This window comes from Gopherus flavomarginatus, chromosome 7, assembly GCF_025201925.1.
Source record: "Gopherus flavomarginatus isolate rGopFla2 chromosome 7, rGopFla2.mat.asm, whole genome shotgun sequence".
Taxonomy (NCBI): Eukaryota; Metazoa; Chordata; order Testudines; family Testudinidae; genus Gopherus; species Gopherus flavomarginatus.
Genome location: NC_066623.1, coordinates 98,318,558 through 98,336,673, shown reverse-complemented (window position 1 = coordinate 98,336,673; position 18,116 = coordinate 98,318,558). Strand labels below are relative to the sequence as shown.

The window sequence follows — 18,116 nt, the reverse complement described above, 5'->3', positions numbered from 1 at the left end:
TGTGTTTATGCATTTAAATGAGAAAACTTTGTTTTATGTACAAATGGGGCAGTATTTATATTTACCTGAAGTGAAAAGCAAATGTTAAAAGTTGTGCAGATAATAACAATATTTCATTAGAACAAGCTTTTTTCTTTACTTGGAATTTGCTAGATCCATCTGGTGTGAGAAGATTTTAAAGAAGTAATTGGGTTTAGATTATCTCTGATAGGTCTTTAGGAAACTCTGCAAGCAGTTTATTATCTTTTCTTGCAAGTCTTAAAGGAACCCTGCTAGGTCTGTCTTTGTTTTGCAGTTCTCTGTCAGAAATGAAGTAATGGCTACCAGTCACGTCACAGATGAATGGATGACACAAATGGAAATGAGTAGCTTGAACAGTTACATTGTCCGCCGTTACATAGCAACGCCCAATGGGGTGCTCAGAATTTATCCTGGTTCTCTCATGGACAAAGCATTTGATCCCACTAGGAGACAATGGTGAGTTTTAGGGTCCCATTATCAAAGGTTTCAAAAATCTTAGAGGGTAATTATGTTGCACCAGGGAAAATATTTCATGTAGGATTAATTAGAAGGCCATGTTTGTAAAGGATATTTAAATACATTTCTAATTAGATAATTTATATGCTCAGTAAAATATATTGTGTTTAATAATAATTTTACTAGAATCTTTATTTGCTGTAAATCATAACTCTTTATTGTGATTGTTTCTATTCCTTATCCCCTTATACAGCATAAGAATAAAAATATTTACACTTGAAGCTAAGATCTATGCAGTTACTTTATTCATCCTTTAGAATCTATCAGCGTTATCCTTTAGGATCTATCAGCGTTATTTTCAGCTCCTCATGGCAATTTTGGTTATTGATACTTTATGCAGCAGTTTTTGTTTGCAATGGATTTTCTTACTGTATTTCAAAATAGGAATTCTCTGGCTAAGTGCATAATTAATAGCTGCAGTTAACATATGATTTAGGACAATATTTATATATGTGTGTGTGTATATATATGTGTATATGTATATATATATGTATATGTATATATATTACAAATGAGATTTGACATGAGAGAAATCTCTTGAGTGTGTTTTAACATATGCTTTGTTAAAAGAAGCCAGACAGGTGGTGCTGCAGTATGGTTCTGAACAATCAAGTTAGAGACTGGAACATAAGTAAACTTAGGATTCCTACCCTGAGGCTTTTTTAGCACGGTTTTAAATCACTGGTGGCATTGCTTGTTCCACAGCTCCACTACCCCACATCTCCCCTGAAAAATAATTACCATAGTTAACTTCTGGACTGGCAGTACTCACCTTTCTTTGGGTTTTTTTCCTCTCCAAAGTTCAATCATTTATATTTGTGTAGTCAAAATACTGAACATAAATTTAAGCTTTTTGCTGTAATTTTTCTTTTCACACAATTAGATGGCTTTGTGGAGCTCACATTATAAATGAACTGTATACAGCAGTGGTGGGCATCCTACAGCCCATCAGGGTAACCTGATTGCAGGCCGCAAGACATTTTGCTAACATTGACCGTCCACAGGCATGGCTCCCTGCAGCTCCCAGTGGTTGCAGTTTGCCGTTCCCAGCCAATGGGAGCTATGGGAAGTGGCGGGCCGCAGGGACATGCTGGCTGCCACTTCCTGCAGCTCCCGTTGGCCGGGAACAGCGAACTGTGGACACTGGGAGCTGTGGGGGGGCCATGCCTGCAGATGGTCAACATCAGCAAAATGTCTCGCGGCCCACAATCAGATTACCCTGATGGGCCGCAGGTTGCCCACCACGATATACAACATTTACAAACACCTTTTTCCCTTTATTTAGAAAATAAATTTGTGTGTGTATATAGACTCCTCTCCCCCTCTGCACTCCCCTCCCACCCCTGAGTAAAGGGATTCTATCAACTTGAAAGCTAATAAATTCTTTAAAAAATGAGGAGTCATTTCAGATATTGCCCCTGACACTGTCTACCAGCTTTTGTGATTTTTACATTCACATTTTTCTTTTCCTGGGTAAAAAAACCCACACAAACAACAAGGGAAACTGTTTGGCTATAAAGCAGACAACAGTGAAATTGTCTCTGCTCAAAGTGATGTCAAATGTGCAAAGTAAACAAATTGGAAAAAGAGAGAAACAGTTTTACTTTCACCTCGTACAGTTAGAGAACCTGGAAGTGTTACTTGTCACAATGATGTTAAAAAATTCTGATGCAAGTGTGAGTTACTTTAGGTGGCAGTAACCCTAGAAATTAATAATATATAATATTCATTTTCTAACAGCTTTTTAAGTTTGCACGTGAGATTTGTTTGTAAAAAGAATGCTTTCACCTTTTCTCCTATATTTTCTACACAGTGAATTGAACCACACTTTGTTGAAGGATGGTTTTTAAATCCAACATTATTCAGAATAAGATTTGATTTAAATAATCTAAATATTTTATTTTACTTTAATGTGATACAGTGAAATGTGTTTGTACAGAATAATGTAGTATGATTTTTAATGTTGAGTAACATTATCCTACTGAGTTAGCCTGTTTTGGGCCCTGATCCTGCTTACATAAAAACTCCTACTTAACTTCCAATGCGGTGAACAGTCTCTTTGACGTCAGTAGTGCTGCTTATAGGGCATTCAGTTAAATACTTGCGTAAGCCTCATTGTTTACATTTCAAATGACTGGTTTTCATTCATAAATAATGCTTGGTTTGGTCTTTACTAGGTACTTGCATGCAGTGGCTAATCCGGGGCTAATAACTTTCACTGGTCCCTATTTAGATGTTGGAGGAGCTGGCTATGTTGTTACAATCAGCCACACTGTTCATTCTTCAAGGTAAAATTTCATTTTGAATATTTGATCAATCCAAAAATCTTTGAATTAACTTGTAAAGATTGTATCTGTGATTAATTATTTTTGCTAGAGCCCCAGTAGGCCAGGTGCTTCCCAATGGGAGCAGGCACGATGCTCGTTCTAAAAGAGCCTTCAGTAAAATGGAAAGAATATACACAGATGCAGGGGAAACATCCAATTAAAGCTCTGTTTCTGGAAAAGCCATTCTGGGGGAGAGTTGCACAGATTTGTTTTTTGGAGTTTATGAAAGCTTGAGTTATAAGACCAATTTCCCAAAAGGTTTTTTGTGCCTGAATGTGATTATGGGTGAATGGGAGTAGAGTTTTGATGTATATAAAATGTAGATATGAAAAAAATGCCCCTTGAAACAAGAATTTTGGTGTATGTGCCCTCCCCTCCTTGCAGCTGCTAGCCTTGTGTTATGCCACTAGCTTTTTGTTGAGGATTTTTAGAAAATAAGCCCATCTTCTAGTTAAACTTCTTCTGTGTATGTTTGACTGCATCCTTCCTCCTCTACTTGAAGGAGAAACTTTATCTTGTTTCATGTGTGTTCTTTCTCTAAATCAGGGGTCAGCAACCTTCAGCAGCTCCCAGTGGCTGTGGTTTGCTACTCCTGGCAGGGCCGACTCTAGGCACCAGCATCCGAAGCATGTGCTTTTCAAGGGGCGGCACTCCGGCCCTGGTTCATGGCCAATGGGAATTGTGGGAAGCGGCTCATGTCCCTGTGGCCCATGCTGCTTCCTGCAGCTCCCATTGGCTGGGAACGATCAACCACGGCCAATGGGAGCTGCAGGGGGCCGTGCCTGCGAATGATCAACGTAAACAAAATGTCTCGCCGCCCGCCAGTGGATTACCCTGATGGGCTGTGTGCCGAAGGTTGCGACCCCTGCTCTAAGTGGTACTCATGTTAGATCTATTTTTTCCAGTATAGTCTTATGAAATGCACACTTTCTCAGTTGGTCACTTACACACACACCTCTCTCTCTCTCTTCTATATATTAATAACCTCCTCTTTTCCTATCCCCTCCTCTGCACAAGACAACCAAGTATATGCCATGTATATCCCAGCATACAATTTTTAATTTCCTTGAGACAACATTCTTCTCTTAATAAGGTCTAATGAAGAAAAATTAATGTTGAGCCAGACTGTGGCTATCAGCCAGCGGTTCCATTGAGCAGCACTGGCACAACGCCTTCTGGAACACAAGGGAAGCATGCAATGCCCTTAGAAGATGGTTCAATATACACTCCTCTCTGCACACAGCCAGTTCCCTACACCATTGTTCCCATTTTGGGGAGTCTTGTGCCATTGATGGTGAGAGACCTGTACAACCCTTGCACTCGCTGGGCTGTGCTCAGTTTTCCACCTCTAATCAGGAGAGCAGGGAAGTTAGGGGAGGGTAGCTTCCACTAACCTCCTCGGCTGCCTGTGTACCTATGCATGCTCTATGCATGAGAGCAGCTTTGTTAGTTTTCATAGTAAATGTCATGGCATATCGGTCATGGACTATATTCTGTGTCAAAGGAAATAGAGCAGCCAGATTTCACACAAATTTTAAACTGCAGTTTGCATGTTGGGAGATTATAACTGTGTCCCCCTGAACTTTTTAGCATGTTACACTGTCAGCTTTCGGCCCCTTCACTATCTGGGAGCATAATTCGTATAGCCCCTTTGAAAGCTTCTGCTCTTCTAATTAGCTTTGCATCTAACATGGCTGTGTTTTTCTAAAATGAGAACATTCTCCGCTTCCCTCATTGCTTCAATTCCGGTATATTTTCAGATCCTCATAGCTTGAGTTATTTATTTACAATATCATCTTAGTCGGGTCTGTCTTATGGGTACCGATGTGAGCAATGCTGTGTCTGTACCCAGACTTTGGTCTGTGAAGCAGTTACGGGGGGTCTGGAGGAGGAGCAGGAAAGCCTGTACCATGAGAGAAGAGAAGGGCAGCAGGAAGCAGCAGAGACGGGGACAGAACAGAACAGATAGGAGAGGAAGATGAGATAGCCAAATACACTGATCAACTTTTTCCTCAATTTCCTGAAATTACTGTTCCATGTAAGTAATTGCTGTATTTGCCATAGTGATGTTACAGTCGTAATTGGGAGGGGAGGTAATTTGCACATTTGCAAATGGGGAAAGTAGGGCCATAAGACACTTTGAGGGTATATCAAACTCAGGCTAACCCCCTTTCGGGGTAACACCTAATGCCCCTTCCATCTACACACAAATTGTGCTGACCCAGGACCCCATGCAGATGGAAGGTCTGAGTCAAGCCGGGTCTCAGCATTCAAGTTCTGTTGCTTTGCTGTACAGACTCATGCTCAGAGAGTCTGCCAAAAGTACCCACAGGCTGACTTTCTTTGTCCTCCAGACAGTCAAGTTTTCCTACATTGCACCACAACGGGCTAGAGCGGCCACATTTTGGGAGGGTATATGGGTGGGATATGAGTGGCCAGACTCCGGCCCACATCATTCAGTGTGGATGCTGAAGCCCAGATTGGGACCCAAAGTTCAGCAATTCCTAATCTGGGGTTTCAAATGAGTGTTAGATGCTCAAGCCCTAGGTTAACAAAACCAGGGTCTGCTAACTCAAGCTCTACTAAATCTGAGCTTATGTTGCAATGTAGACATACCCTGAATTTCTCTATATGAAATGTGAGAGCCCCTGGCCTGTGCTATTCACAATTTAGAGCTTAGCCATTTTGTGCTAGAACGTCCAAAAATTTATTTGTTTATATGGGAAGAAACTGTACATCCCAGCCTCTACATGCACAGACAAGAAATAAATCAAAACAAAAGAGCCATCCCCATTTCTGGAACAACACACCACCATAGCTATAAATACCATCCTGATGTAGGAAAATACATTTTGCGTATTGCTGATTCTTCTATGAGTTTAAAAAAAAAAAAAAAAAAAAAAAAAGTTAATGTAGGGCCTCCCATTTTAAGAAAACGTTCAGTGTGTTTCACTTCGATTCTGAGTTGACATTCATTGCTGCATGTCTTCTGTCCTTACTGTCAAGAGACTCTGTGGAGAGGGTTGAGGTTTTAAATATAAAACCTTTTCACATGTTGAAGTGATCCTTTGTGATTCAGAGATTAGATGGTTTAAAATAATTTGTCTTCAGGCCAGACATCCAACCAAACGATGAGATTCCATCAGATTAGGGTATACAATCCTTAGAGTTCGGTTTTCACTTCCATAGCATACTTCATATTGAACACCACCTTAATATTCCTGTTTGGAGACACTGTCTTATTTCAGAGTGACATATTAGCCACTCAGTTTGGTCTGTATGAGGAATCTGTTCCAGGGTTTTCATTGGGGAGCCATCTGGTATACACACTCCAGCTAACATCCCAGCAGGAAGAACTTGGTTTCTAGCATTGCTCTGCTAAATAGTTCACTTGGCCAGCTCTGAGCTGGGGACATTAGTGGCAGTGCTGTTTCTAAACACTAAAATATTGAGGGCTGTTTTTAGTTTTTCTACTGAAATATGTAGACTTTGTTTGATCTTTCCCACAGCAAAACGTCTGTCCGTTGTCCTTTGCAGGAGCATCAGTCAGGGTTACGTAACTATGTGGCGCTTTTCACATAGGGAATCATTTAAGAGAATAAGAGCTTCTTCTCTGAGGACGAAAATGTACTGGCGCTTTGTGGTGATATATCAATTTTTTATTTTTTATTCTGTTTTGTTTAATAAGAGACAGTTCAGATCATTTCAGGGAGACTTATATAGTTGTCATTGAGGCTTCAAGTATTGCTTGATCTAAAGGATATTGTCCCCTGGGGTAAGCCCCCAAATTAGGTTTTGTGTTTTAAAAAAAAACATTCCAAAGGCCTAATGTTTTCATTAGAAACAGCTATTCAGATTAAAACAGTTCCTGCTGCTGTTTGGGACCTAATATTACGGCATTATGTTACCAGGAAGTGAAATTGCAAAGAGATCTATAAAGAAAAGTGAAACTGATCAATAAATTTTCATTGTTCAAGCTGAATGAAATATCCCAAGAAAATAAACAGCAGCAGCAAGATGTTTTCATTGTAATAATCTAAATTGTAATTAATAGCAAGTTAATTTCCTCTTTCAAATATAATTTTTCACTTGATTGTGCCTCTTAACATCTTTCATGCTCTCAGCCAATGTGATCATCTTGTTCATCCCTTGCCCAATGCACAATACTTGAACAACTTCTGTTGATGTTTGATGTCATCAGAATACATCAATGAAATGACTGTTTCTCTCTTGTTCCTATTATATATGGCATAGTATTTGCTTCCAAAGGTTGGGAAAAAGACAATCCATGCACAAAATAATGTTTTTTCTAATACAGAATATATCAGATAATTGGAAGGGATTAGTGCCCAAAAGTTAAGTTAAAATAATACTTTTAGAAACCTTTTGTAGGGCTTTTACAGAGAGAGAGAGAGAGAGAGAGAGAGAGAAAGAGAGGACATCTTCAGGACATTATAGTTCTCCTTCTTGTTATATAGAACCAAATATGTTTATATTACATTGGAATCCTTTCTCCCTGAATTTTTTTAAGATAAGAACAGATTTAATTTAATGTCTCTATTAAAAGACTTTATGCTTGAACTGTCCAAAGAGATTTTTAGGTAAAATATAGCTATGGACAAAAAGTCTTAATTAGTGCTGTCGCTGGGAAGATATTTCATCATTATTTACCTTTATAGGATTAAACTTCAAGAGCTAAGTTAGCAAAACCATCCTCTGAAGTGTCACTAGTAATGTTTTTGAGACTGCAAACCAATCTTTACACACTCTGTGTTCTGTAATGTCTACCTGACTTGCACATTTAAATAGAAATGACCTCATGTTTCTGTGGATTTTTGCCCTCACAAAATTAAAGGCACAATTTTTGTGCGGCTCAGTTTTGTGCAGGGATCAGTTTTAGGATTGACTGACTGAAATTACGAATCTCAGTGCATATATTGTGGAACAACATGAGCATTATCACTTCATCAGGCCAGCGTTCTTTTAGATGGGTGAAGTCATAGCATAGACAGGTTTCTTTAGTCCACTAGAGCTGATGGATCTGCTTTTTGTTTGTGTGCAAAATCATCAGCTGGTCAGCATCTGGAATATTGGCAAAGAAGCCCCCGCTGCATTGTTGAGGCCAGCTGTTCAGTTCCAGTGGCTGGTGTATCTATGCATTTTCATTTTTGATTCTATCTTCACAAATGAAATTCCTTTTAAAAGAAGTTTCAAAATAGTATTAAATTAAATAGGTCTATTCCCCCATTAATATATAGGGTGCTTAGAAGGGAAACAGGCATTAACATAATCTCTAGTGAGTGGGTATACAGCAGTGGTCTCCAAACTTTTCAGGGTCACACACCCCTTAACACCCAGTCCAGGAGCCAGGACTGGAATCGCTCTCGGTGGGGGGAGATGCGGACAGGGGTAAGAGGGCTGAGGGCAGATCTGGAGCCAGGGCCAGGAGCAGGGCAAGGGCTGGGTGCGGTGCCATGTCTGGGTGCGAGGCCAGGAGCCAGAGCCATGACTGGGGGCAGGGCTAGAGCAGAGTTAAGAGCAGAACAGGGCAGGGTGGCGCTCCCTTCCCGCAACCCATGGGGGCTGGCCCAAGCCCTGCTGTGCCCGCTCTCAGAACATTCCTCTGCACCCCCCATAGGGGGGGCATGCCCCACAGTTTGGGAGCCTCTAGTATACAGTATCCCAAGGAAGAGGGTACCTTCTTCCTGTCACACACACTCATGATGCTCCTAGGAGGAGGCCCTGCCAAACCAGACAGCCGCATGGGGTTTTGAGGGTTAAATCCTGGAAGAGTGTGGAGGTGGGAAGAAGTTAATGTCCTTTCTAGAAGAGCCTGGGCTCAGGAACGTTTATAGGGAGCATCTAGGCTACTCTGCTGAAAAAGGAAGAAGGATTTGCCAGGACAGGGAGCTTTGGAAACACAGGTGATGTCATAAGATATGATGTTCTCTCTGTTGTTTTGTTTTGGAGTTAGGGTGACCAGATGTCCTGATTTTATAGGGACAGTCTCAATATTTGGGGCTTTTCATACTTGCTATCTGGTCACCCTATATGGAGTTCGCAGGCTCTTATCCTGCTTAAAGGGAACGTCGCTGGAGATTTTGCTGGTTTGGGCTCTTTTAGTGGAACAAGAACCTTCTAAACAAACCAGAACCCTAAGAAAGCATATTGTTTTGTTGTGAACCGGCCCCCAGTCTCTGGCCATGAGCACTCTTGGGAGTACTGCACAGTTAATGGAAAAAACAGCACGGGTGGGAAAATAAAAGCAAATGATTGAGGAATAGGAGAGCTTTCCAGCACTGTTGTGAAAAATACTTTGGCATATGTGCTCTAAGATTGTGTTTTGTAGGTCTTTGATGTGTCAGTTGCTACGGTAACCATGTGTATTCTTGAGCTGCTGAGCAAAATAGGGACACTAGCAGACCTCCACATATGGACAGGATACTATAATGCGCAGCAGCAGCTGCTGCTGCTCTTAATCATCCACAAAAACTGAAGATCCTGAATGTGAATTTTCATGACTTTTCCAAGTGCGGTTTCTCTGTGGCTGGAAAATTACATTGAGGCAGAACACGTTAACTAACATGATTTTACATGCAATTTAGCCCTCAATATATGTCTATCATCATGTCATCTTGACAGGATGTTAAACATGGCAGTCTTTGTCTGCGAGGAATGTTTAGTATAGTATTAACTATATTTTCAGCCCCTAATGTGCTTGTACATGAACCATTTTTTTGCCAGCTGACTGAGGTTTGTAGTCACACATCAGTGGTGTAAAAGCCAGAGGTGTGAACTGTCCTATACAAAAAGGAGGTTTTGAAGAACTGCAGAAAACGGTTTAAAAAAAAAAAAGTGTGAAAGGCCTTGGCTACACTGGCACTTTACAGCGCTGCAACTTTCGCGCTCAGGGGTGTGAAAAAAACACTCCCCTGAGCGCTGCAAGATACAGCGCTGTAAAGCCTCAGTGTAATCAGTGCCGGAACGCTGGGAGCGCGGCTCCCAGCGCTGCAAGCTACACCCGTAGAGGATGTGGTTTACGTGCAGTGCTGGGAGAGCTCTCTCCCAGCACTGGCACTGCAACCACACTCACACTTCAAAGCGCTGCCGCGGCAGCTCTTTGAAATTTCAAGTGTAGCCATACCCAAAGATGGTGTCATTTGTGTTCTGCTCTCTGCTTTGTAGCTTCCAATCTATTTGAAGTAATAAACATTATGACCAGAAGGGGGCAACCTCTCTTTGTCAGAGAAGATTACACTTTAAAGAGTTTAAACTATATAAGTAATAAAGGCAAAGCTTTAGATTAAGAATAAAAACAAATTCCATCACCACCACCACCCCCTGGAGATTTCACATAATCTGAAGAGGGGCTTCGTGTTCCCTTTGGCATGGTAGAAGAGTGAGTAAAAAGCCATAAAAATTGTAATAAGCAGAAGGTCTGCAGGCCACTCTGGTCCGTAGAAGCTGAAAAGATTCTTTAAGCAGCATCCTCCCCCAGGAAGCAAGTATTGCTCTGTAATTGGTGCTGAGCATAAGGGGGGCTGTGAACTGTGGTGATGCCAGGGGAGGAGGGTGTTATTTTCTTTTTTGTTTAGGGTATTTTTAACCCTAACTTACATTGTTGTATGTGTAATGAAAGTGAATATCTGTTGGCCCCTTAAATTGCCTGCTTAGATCACTTCACCATGTTTGAGCCTTTCATCTCGCTTTCCAGCAAAAAATTACTCTGGAATAATGAAGACCAGATCTTCTGGTATAAGGGAATGCAGTGGAAAATGAGTCTTTCTGGTATCTGAGGCTTTCTTCTCTACAGACTCTTGCTATAGAAAGAGTGCAAGTGATGTGCTCAAGCAAAACATCTGGAAGAAGGACTCTCATTCTTACTGTGCTCTCTGCTATGCAAGCTAGTACAAGCTGAATCACTAAGGAAATACTGGGTGGGCTGCATATCAATGAGATAAAATGCAGGGAGATAACTTTGGGTTTCTTCAGCACTCAGCCAGGATCCTGTTCCATTGTGGGATATACCCAGGTTTAACACTTTAACTGGTAAAGGTAAAACCTAGGTGGGAGCATTTTGTTCACCTTGACCAGCAATCGCATGTTAAAATACAACTGTCCTGTCCACAGTGGGCTTCAAAATATGTTAGTTAAAACATTTCAGCAAATGTGTTTTATAAAATACCTTTTATCCTAAGCTAGATAAGCCTGAAAAGGGTATGAGCTACACTTCTTAACCGAGTGCAGGTCTGAGCCTGTGTGGGTGCATTTACATGCTCGGGAGGTTGGATGCCTGTCTGTATTTACTTCATATCAAACTCAGTAATCTAAATTATTTTGAATGCTCAGTTATTCATATAGTCCTCCAACCTGCTTCTCTTTTTCTATTTAGTGCACAAATGTCGTCAGGACATTCTGTGGCTGTGATGGGCATTGACTTTACTCTAAGGTACTTCTATAAGGTTCTAATGGACTTGCTACCAGTTTGCAACCAAGATGGAGGCAACAAAATAAGGTATACCTTTGGGTTACTGAGTTAACCTTAGTCTTACCTTTCATGTGGTATATCTTCAAACTTTCTGTTCCTTGCTCTGGCTCACGCTCCTGTATTGCAATCTGCAGTCATTATCCTCATCAGGACAATCTGGACACTTGATATCCAACATTGAATGTATATGAACAATCAATAAAATATAAAAAGGGGAAATAATTCATTCTTTCTTGTATTATTCAGGCTTAATACAAATGCCCATAAATCCATTATAAGATGAACACAGCTTCCATTCATTCCGTTACTCGTCGTTATCCTGGAGTATTTTTAGGTACTTACTGGTGACACTGACAGTATGAAAGAACAAAGTTTGTTTACATATGAAAATCACACAATCCGCTTAATTGATTTGAAGCATAAATATTAAGCACTAGTTTGTTTAAGTTGTCACATCAAATAAGTAATACTACAAATGTAGTGTAATATGCCTAGTCTCATTTTTGGTTCATAATTTTAACTTGGCGTGGCCCACACATGCCTGAGTGTTTCATTTTCCCCTTGGCCTTCCACTGAAGACTCTCACTATGAAAATCCTCTATATTATGGCTAGAGTAGCTTGATAAAGTATTTTTGGAATGCTTAAAAGGAGATCTTGAATTAAGGTAAAAATGTATGTGACACCTGTTTTTATGTTTTTGTGGTATATAAAAAAGGCTTGTCAGGGATTTTGCTTTGGGATTTTTTGTTTTGTTTTCACTTTTGTTTTTGTCAGAAACAAATAGTAATAAAAGGGATGGGTGCTTCCTTTTTTTCAACTTTACAATATCATGAATATCAAGTCTTGGGTTACGTACTTTGCTGTAACTCTCCATCACAGGACACAGAATTGGGTGCTCTCAGCCCTGGAAAGCGTTATGATGTTGAATCTGTTCTGGGTATTTTTCAGAGCATATCTTCCAAGTGTTTGTCAGGGATTTGATTTTAAAATGATGTCCTCAAAGCCAGACCAAAGAAAACCCAACCCCAAACAGTCAGACTGAACAGTGTGAATAAAAATAATTTCCCATCTCCAGTCAATCAGGATACATCCCATGGTTTTTGTGATCATAATTCTACTAGTTCGCGAGTTGTCTATGACATCTTCCAGGAGAAACAGCAGACAAGACCTGAATTTCTAATGTAAAAACAAAAGTTGGGTAGGAAAAAAATTCTGTTAACTTTTCATGCCTCCTTCTTATATTGTCAGTGGTACAACCCTATCTGTTTTTTTGTGCAGGTTATCTTTAACATTATGTATGTGGGGTTTTTTTACATTTGGGTGATACAGTCAGGACTTTACACTGTACATGCAGTTGTGGGAACTGTATACTTGTAAAGCATCTCCTGCAGTTTCTCATAGCCCCAGGCAGGAGGCAGGGGATTCATGCACAGCTGCAGGACCCAGCCAAAGCTATGGTTAAGCTGGGGGACTTTAGCTCTACTCCTGCTGAGTTCTTCAGGAGCATTAAGTGGCCTACATTAACCTCTTCCAGTTTCCTTTCTGTGGCCACACATTCTCTTGATCTTTGCACAGACTAAGCCCTCTCCTTAAGATATCTGCTCCTTTGCCTTCCTCTGTAGCACTCCGTTCTGTGTCTATGGTAACAGAAAGAGGGCGGGAGGCAGGAGTGTGCTGTGCAGAGGGACTGCCAGTGAGGGAAAGGCCTTGCAAGGAGAAGGAGGTCTAGTCTCTGCAGAGCCAGAGAGGGAAGGAAACAGTGAGAAAAGGGTTGACATTGGTGGTTGGGGAAAAGAGGGTGATAGGAAAGGGACATGGGAGAGAAGGAAAATAAGATATTTGCCCTTCTGAAAGCCCTTTTATCAGAGGATCTCATAGTGCTTTATGAACGTTATGGAATGACGTTTCCCAACACCTCACTTTACAGGTGGAGGGGCAAAGGCACAGATTACATGCTTTCGCCAAAGTCACCCTGGAAGAGCTGGGAATAGGAAGGGAAGTGGTGTGTGAATTAGGAGTTTGATGGAGATTCACATTTTCATAAGAATATTAAGTGGAGTGACTTCCCCCCCAATTAAAATGAACCTAAAAACTTGACATTACTTTAAAGAGAAAATGTCTGGTGGGAAATTATAGGAGAGTCTTTACATTTGTTACTATTAGCATTTCAGGCTAAGCAGTTAGAACTGCTAAAATCTGTTGTTTTCCACCATTTATGCTATTGGTTTACTGCATGCATGTTTCGCAAATTAGACAAAGGAAATAAAATAAGTGGTCTCATTTCTGTGTCGAGTCAATTCCACCTTCAAATTCTCAAGTACTAGTACAGTGCTGCAATACCATTTGGTTTGTAAACTTCAGAGAAATATTGATAAGTTCTTTGAAAAACTATTTCCATTGAATTTTTAACAGACTTATTTTGTATTGGACAGAGTTTTTTTTTAAGCTTCTTTTTACAACCATATTTAACCTACCCATTTCTTTAAAACATAAAGAAACCTCATGAATAATACATTTTGTTTATATTGGGCAGGTGCTTTATTATGGAGGATAGAGGGTATCTTGTGGCACACCCAACTCTCATTGATCCTAAAGGTCATGCTCCGGTAGAACAGCAGCATATTACACACAAGGTTTGGCTAAATCCTGTCTTTTTTTTCTTCTCTCTTTTTTGAAAGATTACGGAATGTACTGAAGTCACTTTTTGTGTTTTGTTTTTGTTTTGTTTTGTTTTGTTTTTATAAGTAAAATTCTATTGTTGTCTTCTTAGGAACCTTTGGTAGCAAATGACATTCTAAACCACCCAAACTTCGTGAAGAAAAACCTCTGCAACAGTTTCAGTGACAGAACAGTTCAGAGGTTTTATAAATTTAACACTAGCCTAGTGGTAGGTATTGTTTGTTTTCCTGTTTTACTTGTTGAATGTATTTTGGTTGGGTTGGATTTACTTTGACTGATGCAAAGGTCAGTCAATGTTGATCACCAGGAACAGCAAACGGAGACCCAAAACCAACTCATTGTGAAGGGCAGCACATGGTGGCCTTGTAGAAACATAAAATCAGTGAGCTAGATTGTACAAACTTTGCTCACGTGAGTGGTGCCAGGGATTATGAATGTGAGTATTTGCCAAACGTTACATAATCTAGGCCTGAAGTGAGATCTGAGAAGTTATTTTTCCCTGTCTTTTTATTAAGGGTAATTTTAAAATATTGGTTTGGCTTCTTCTGCAGTGGATCCCAGCTCCTTATGTCCAGTCACCAGCCCTCTCTGTTGTCACAGCCTAGTGCACAGATGGGGTCTTCCTCTTTACTCCTACCTGTCTCATTTGGAGCCTTTTACACTCTTAACTAGAGAGAAGCTATTAGGTAACAAAATAAAAAACACATCAGCATACATTTAGTATAATTTGTCAAATTGAAGTCTTCTAAAAATCTCAGGTAAAAACGGGTGATCCTGTCTCATATAGAGCTTCCCTCTGTTCTTTTCTTGCAAACAGACTGTAATCTAATATTCTAGTGTTGTTGTAGCTGTGTTGGTTCCAGGATATTAGAGAGACAACATGGGTGAGGTAATCTCTTTTATTGGACGAACTTCTGTTGGTGAAAGAGACACACTGGGCTCTGTGGCACTCGAAAGTGTCTCTCTCACCTACAGAAGTTGGTCCAATAAAAGAGAGAACCTCACCCACATTCATGACAGCCATATGTTGTTGTGCAGAGTGTACTGACTACAATGTCACAAATCCATCAGTACAAGATGACTGTGGAATAATGTCAAAAACTCTAGGCTCTGTGAGAGAAAGCTGTTGTTTAAAGACACTTTTCTAGGGTTATTAGTAAAAGTGTCAAGAAAATTTCTGAAAGCTCAGGCAAGTTAAATGGATCTATGTTAAAACAGGATAGATGTTAACATTTTCCCTACGGTTGAAATGCAAAATCGATTGGGAGTAGAGGGGAGCAGGAGTTTTTTGTTGCAAAGGAAAATGCAGAGGACAGAAAGCAAATTTAGATTGCATTGTGTGAGTCAGAATCGGGAGTGCTTCGGCTTTTCACATAGTTCACAGCTGAAGTATATTTTTATAGTACATGCACCAGCAAGTTGTCAGCAACTTGTGATGTTGCCTGCCAGCCAGAACTGAATCTCTGTGTGAAGGTAGCAGGTAATTGTCATCAGGGGCATGTGCAGGAATTTAAATTTCACTGCTTTTGCGGGGGGCACATTCTGTGCCTCCATCACAGCTCCGGGGGCCAGAGGAGCTGTTGGCACTGCAACCGCGCGGGTGCTGCGGCTTCCCACCATGGCCCCAGGGGCCATAGGGACTCTGTGCCCCCACCACTATTGCGGGGGGAGAGGGGAGAGCCGTGCGCTGCTTGCCCCCACCCCTCTCGTGCATGTCCTTGATTGGTATGATGGAGAAGGGAAGGGAGGTGAGATTTATTTGAATGAAGTATTGTCCACTGTCAGGCAGGGTACTATACTAGAGACCATTATGGCACATCATAATGTTACAAGATAAACAGATGTTGTTAATCTTTAGGGAAGTGCTTTGTCGTCCAGTACTGGCTGAGTTTTGCTCATCTCCCAAGCAGGCTGATGAGTGAATTTGTATGCCTGTTGTCTGAAGAAAAGGCATGCTACATTCATGTTCCCTCATAGTTTTTACTTCAGCTTATGGTTCTTTAAATGTGCTTGGGAAGGAGGAAAGATTTCAACTCACTAGGTAGTATGTTTCCTACTACATCTCTGACATGCCTTGCTTCACCCTAGGGTGATCTGACAAACCTGGTGCATGGCAGCCACTGTTCTAAATACAGACTGACAAGAATACCTGGAACCAATGCCTTTGTTGGAATAGTCAATGAAACCTGTGACTCTCTTGCTTTCTGTGCCTGCAGTATGGTAGACAGGCTCTGTCTGAACTGTCACAGGTAAGAGTGATTTGAAACGAATTGGCAAGTTCAGGTATTGGTTTTTATTTTATTGCAAATGAAGACTGAAAGCACTGGTCATTTTGTAGGCTAAGCTAACATGAACGGTGCAACTCGTATCAGAACAAAACAAATATTGTACCTGTGTAAATAAAATGTACTTTATTTGTAATGAGTAGGGTTATGCTCCTCTTTTATAAGGGTTTGCAGATTTATTAGGCTCTTTTTCATGGTGCACAGTAGTTTAAAAAAAATGTCATATAAGCCTTCTGGGAGTTTAAGCCATTTTCCCCTCCATTGCTTGGCGTTTGCCAGTGCTCCCTTTTGTTTAATGATCAGGCATGTGAATCACTTTGCTTGCAAATAGTTCCACTGAATGGGAGTGCTCATCTGGGGCAAAATCATTCCCAGGGCTGAGTGTTTGCAGAAACAGGACCTTCTTTACAGACTATTAACACTTGCCTTTGGGTGTGGAATATGATGGGTTGTCACATAGGTGCCAAGCTCACTGCCTTCACACCCTGTCTCTGCAAAGGGATTTGACTACAATAAAAACAATGTGATAAAGCGGCAGAAGAGGGAAGGAGCTCTGTGTGTGATCACCCTGCAGAGCTATGGGTGAGAGAGGAAGAGATTTCTCTGCTTCTTAGCATTCAGGGGCTTGGGAAATGTGCAAAGGAGAGGGCTAGTAGCGCCACAGGTCCATTGGGGATATTCTCTTTATCTGCAACTCAGAACAGGAGCAGAGGAGTTGTTCCACATGGGGGTGGGAGGGTTCCTTTCTCCCAGCTGAGTTCCTAATGCTTAGCCTGACTATGAGTTACTAACGGACGGCTCTAAGGATTTTGCTGCCCCAAGCACGGCAGGCAGGCTGCCTCCGGCAGTTTGCCTGCGGAGGGTCCGCTGGTTCATAGATTCATAGATTCTAGGGTCAGAAGGGACCAATGTGATCATCTAGTCTGACCCCCGGCACAAAGCAGGCCACAGAACCCTACCCATCCACTTCTATAACAAACCCCTAACCTATGCCTGAGTTATTGAAGTCTTCAAATTGTGGTCTGAAGACCTCAAGCAGCAGAGAATCCACCAGCAAGTGACCCATGCCCCACACTGCAGGGGAAGGCGAAAAACCTCCAGGGCCTCTGCCAATCTGCCCTGGAGGAAAATTCCTTCCTGACCCCAAATATGGCATGCCTGCGGGAGGTCCTCCGAAGCCGCGGGACCAGCGGACCCTCCGCAGGCACGCCTGTGGGAGGTCCACCGAAGCTGCAGGACCAGCGGACCCTCTGCAGGCAAACTGCCGGAGGCAGACTGCCTGCCGCCCTTGCGGCTCCGGCAGAGTGCCCCCCGCTGCTTGCCACCCCAAGCATGCCCTGGTTCCTAATGACTCAGCTGCAGCAACCTGCATGGAATTTGGAGAGAAGAGCCCAGGTTGCTGGAGGATAGATTGTAGAAAAGGCACTAGTAAGTCAGCCAGTGCACAAGAGGCCAGTATGTTAGCTGAAGTTTCAGTGTCTTGGTAAATAAATAGTTATCTTAATAAATAGCCAGTTTAGTCTTACAAACTGGGTGTCTGTTCAGTATATGGTATGTAAAACACTGGCTGTATGCTGGGACTAGGATTTGGACTTCAGTTTATATTGATGCAACTGGCCATTTCTTCTTTTTTCTAAAGAATGGAACAAAATGAATGTGAATGCCCTTGTGAATGCCCTCTAGAGGTCAATGAATGTACTGGCAACCTTACCAATGCAGAAAGCAGGTGAGAACTCGAGTAACATTGTTATTGTGAGTATTAAATTCTGTAACCCTTGAATATGGACTACTTTCTCATG

General features: G+C 41.4%; 1 protein-coding gene across 3 annotated transcripts in view; it reads left to right on the top strand.

Moving 5' to 3' along the window:
* Positions 1 to 18,116, top strand: part of CACHD1 (cache domain containing 1) — a 204,106-nt gene that overhangs the window by 170,428 nt on the left and 15,562 nt on the right. For all 3 annotated transcript variants that reach the window (XM_050961970.1, XM_050961969.1, XM_050961968.1), the window contains 7 exons: positions 296 to 477; positions 2,715 to 2,825; positions 11,257 to 11,379; positions 13,887 to 13,986; positions 14,124 to 14,240; positions 16,121 to 16,281; positions 17,957 to 18,043. In XM_050961970.1, the coding sequence (XP_050817927.1) occupies positions 296 to 477; positions 2,715 to 2,825; positions 11,257 to 11,379; positions 13,887 to 13,986; positions 14,124 to 14,240; positions 16,121 to 16,281; positions 17,957 to 18,043 (881 nt within the window). The remainder of the gene's footprint in view (positions 1 to 295; positions 478 to 2,714; positions 2,826 to 11,256; positions 11,380 to 13,886; positions 13,987 to 14,123; positions 14,241 to 16,120; positions 16,282 to 17,956; positions 18,044 to 18,116) is intronic.